The sequence below is a fragment of the Haplochromis burtoni genome, unplaced genomic scaffold (assembly GCF_018398535.1).
Source record: "Haplochromis burtoni strain Fernald_Lab_line unplaced genomic scaffold, NCSU_Asbu1 Contig_800, whole genome shotgun sequence".
Taxonomy (NCBI): Eukaryota; Metazoa; Chordata; class Actinopteri; order Cichliformes; family Cichlidae; genus Haplochromis; species Haplochromis burtoni.
Genome location: NW_024583161.1, coordinates 125,249 through 126,684, shown reverse-complemented (window position 1 = coordinate 126,684; position 1,436 = coordinate 125,249). Strand labels below are relative to the sequence as shown.

Genomic DNA, 1,436 nt, shown 5'->3' with positions numbered 1-1,436 from the left:
TTTTTTTGAGAACTATGTGAAAAAGAAGCTGTCTTTTTTCAAATCATATGCGTATGACAAATCTCTCAAATTTATAAAGTTATCAAATTATGAAGTTACCTCTTTTCCTCACTCTTTTAGTCACTTAACTACTAAATTGTAGCCTTATAATACTTTTGATTCCAGAGTGTATGTCACGATCCTGGGCCATTTGGCTCAGCGTTTTGAGTGTATATGTATTTTGATGTTTTTTGTCTTATATTTAAGTTCTTTAAGTTACCTAAGTTCTTTCCTGTCATGCCCAGGTTGTTGCTGTAGTTCATTGTTTCTTAGATTTCCTTTGTGTCTTCTCCTCTATGTTTAAGTCTCCCTTGCCTTTCATGTGTTTCATGTCTGTGTGTCTTATGTTGTCAAGTTCATGTTGTCACGTCTGCGTCTCATTATGTTTCCTGTTTTATTTTGAAGAGGTCCTGTGTTCTACGTTCAGTGTGTTTAGTTTTACTCCTCCCCCGTGACGTCGTTATGTTCATGTGTGTCAGCTGTTTCCCCATGTGTTGTCACTTCCCCTGATCACCTCCTGTGCATTTAGTCTGTGTGTTTTCAGCCATTCCTTGGCGGACCGTCTGTGGTTTTTCCACGCCATGTCATGCTTTCCGGTTTCCATATGACATTGCCATGTTTAGAGTCTTTCTTGTTTGTTTTTCTATTCACCAGGGTTTTTCATGGTTCATTTCAACTTTCTAGTTTACCCAGTTTAGGTTATTGTTTAGTTTTGCATTTTGTTGGCCATTTTATTTTTGTACCATTTCGTCTGCCTTAATAAACAGCTCATCTTCAGTTAAAGTTGAGTTTTAGTATGTCCGCACCTGGGTCCACTCTTTGCACTTCACATAGTTTGTCCCGGCAGACTGTGAGAGAACATGGACCCAGCGGACTTACAGCTGTATGCGTGAGGCTGCCTTCGCCCAGCTGGATGAAGAGCTCCGCTGGAAGCCGTGGCGCACTCCTGATTGTGAGCGCATATTCTGTGGAACTCGGCTAGCTCTCAAAGGTCCCTGGAGCTGCCGAAAACCCCCACCAGTCGCACCCAAGCTTCAGCCGCTTCAGGTGGGAGTGCTCCGTTTTTCTTCCGACGCTCCAGCTTCTGCGTTGCCGTCCCGCATGTCAGAGGCTCAGCTGTACGCCCAGGGCTTCCTTGCCTTGGAGGAAGCGACGCTCACGCCGCCGTCACTTTTCACCTGCTGAGCAACTCCCAGTGGTGACTTATAAGGACTGCCTTTCACACATTCCACCTGAACCCATGACCGAAAAGAACAATAAACTCACCCCAGACACTGTTGGAATCTCTCTTTTGGATGATGACATAGCTCCCTTTGAACAGGGAAAAATCAAAGACAATAGTCACTTGCCTGTAAGTGCTGTTAAAGGAAAAACTGTGAGCAATGTTACCAGGTCTA

General features: G+C 44.0%; 1 protein-coding gene across 1 annotated transcript in view; it reads left to right on the top strand.

The window, feature by feature from the left end:
* The window catches only part of LOC102297800, a 19,356-nt gene extending 18,132 nt beyond the window's left edge, over nt 1-1,224 (top strand). The window contains exon 6 of the mRNA XM_042215710.1: nt 874-1,224. Within this exon, the coding sequence (XP_042071644.1) occupies nt 874-1,224 (351 nt within the window). The remainder of the gene's footprint in view (nt 1-873) is intronic.
* The last annotated feature ends 212 nt before the right edge of the window (nt 1,225-1,436 follow it).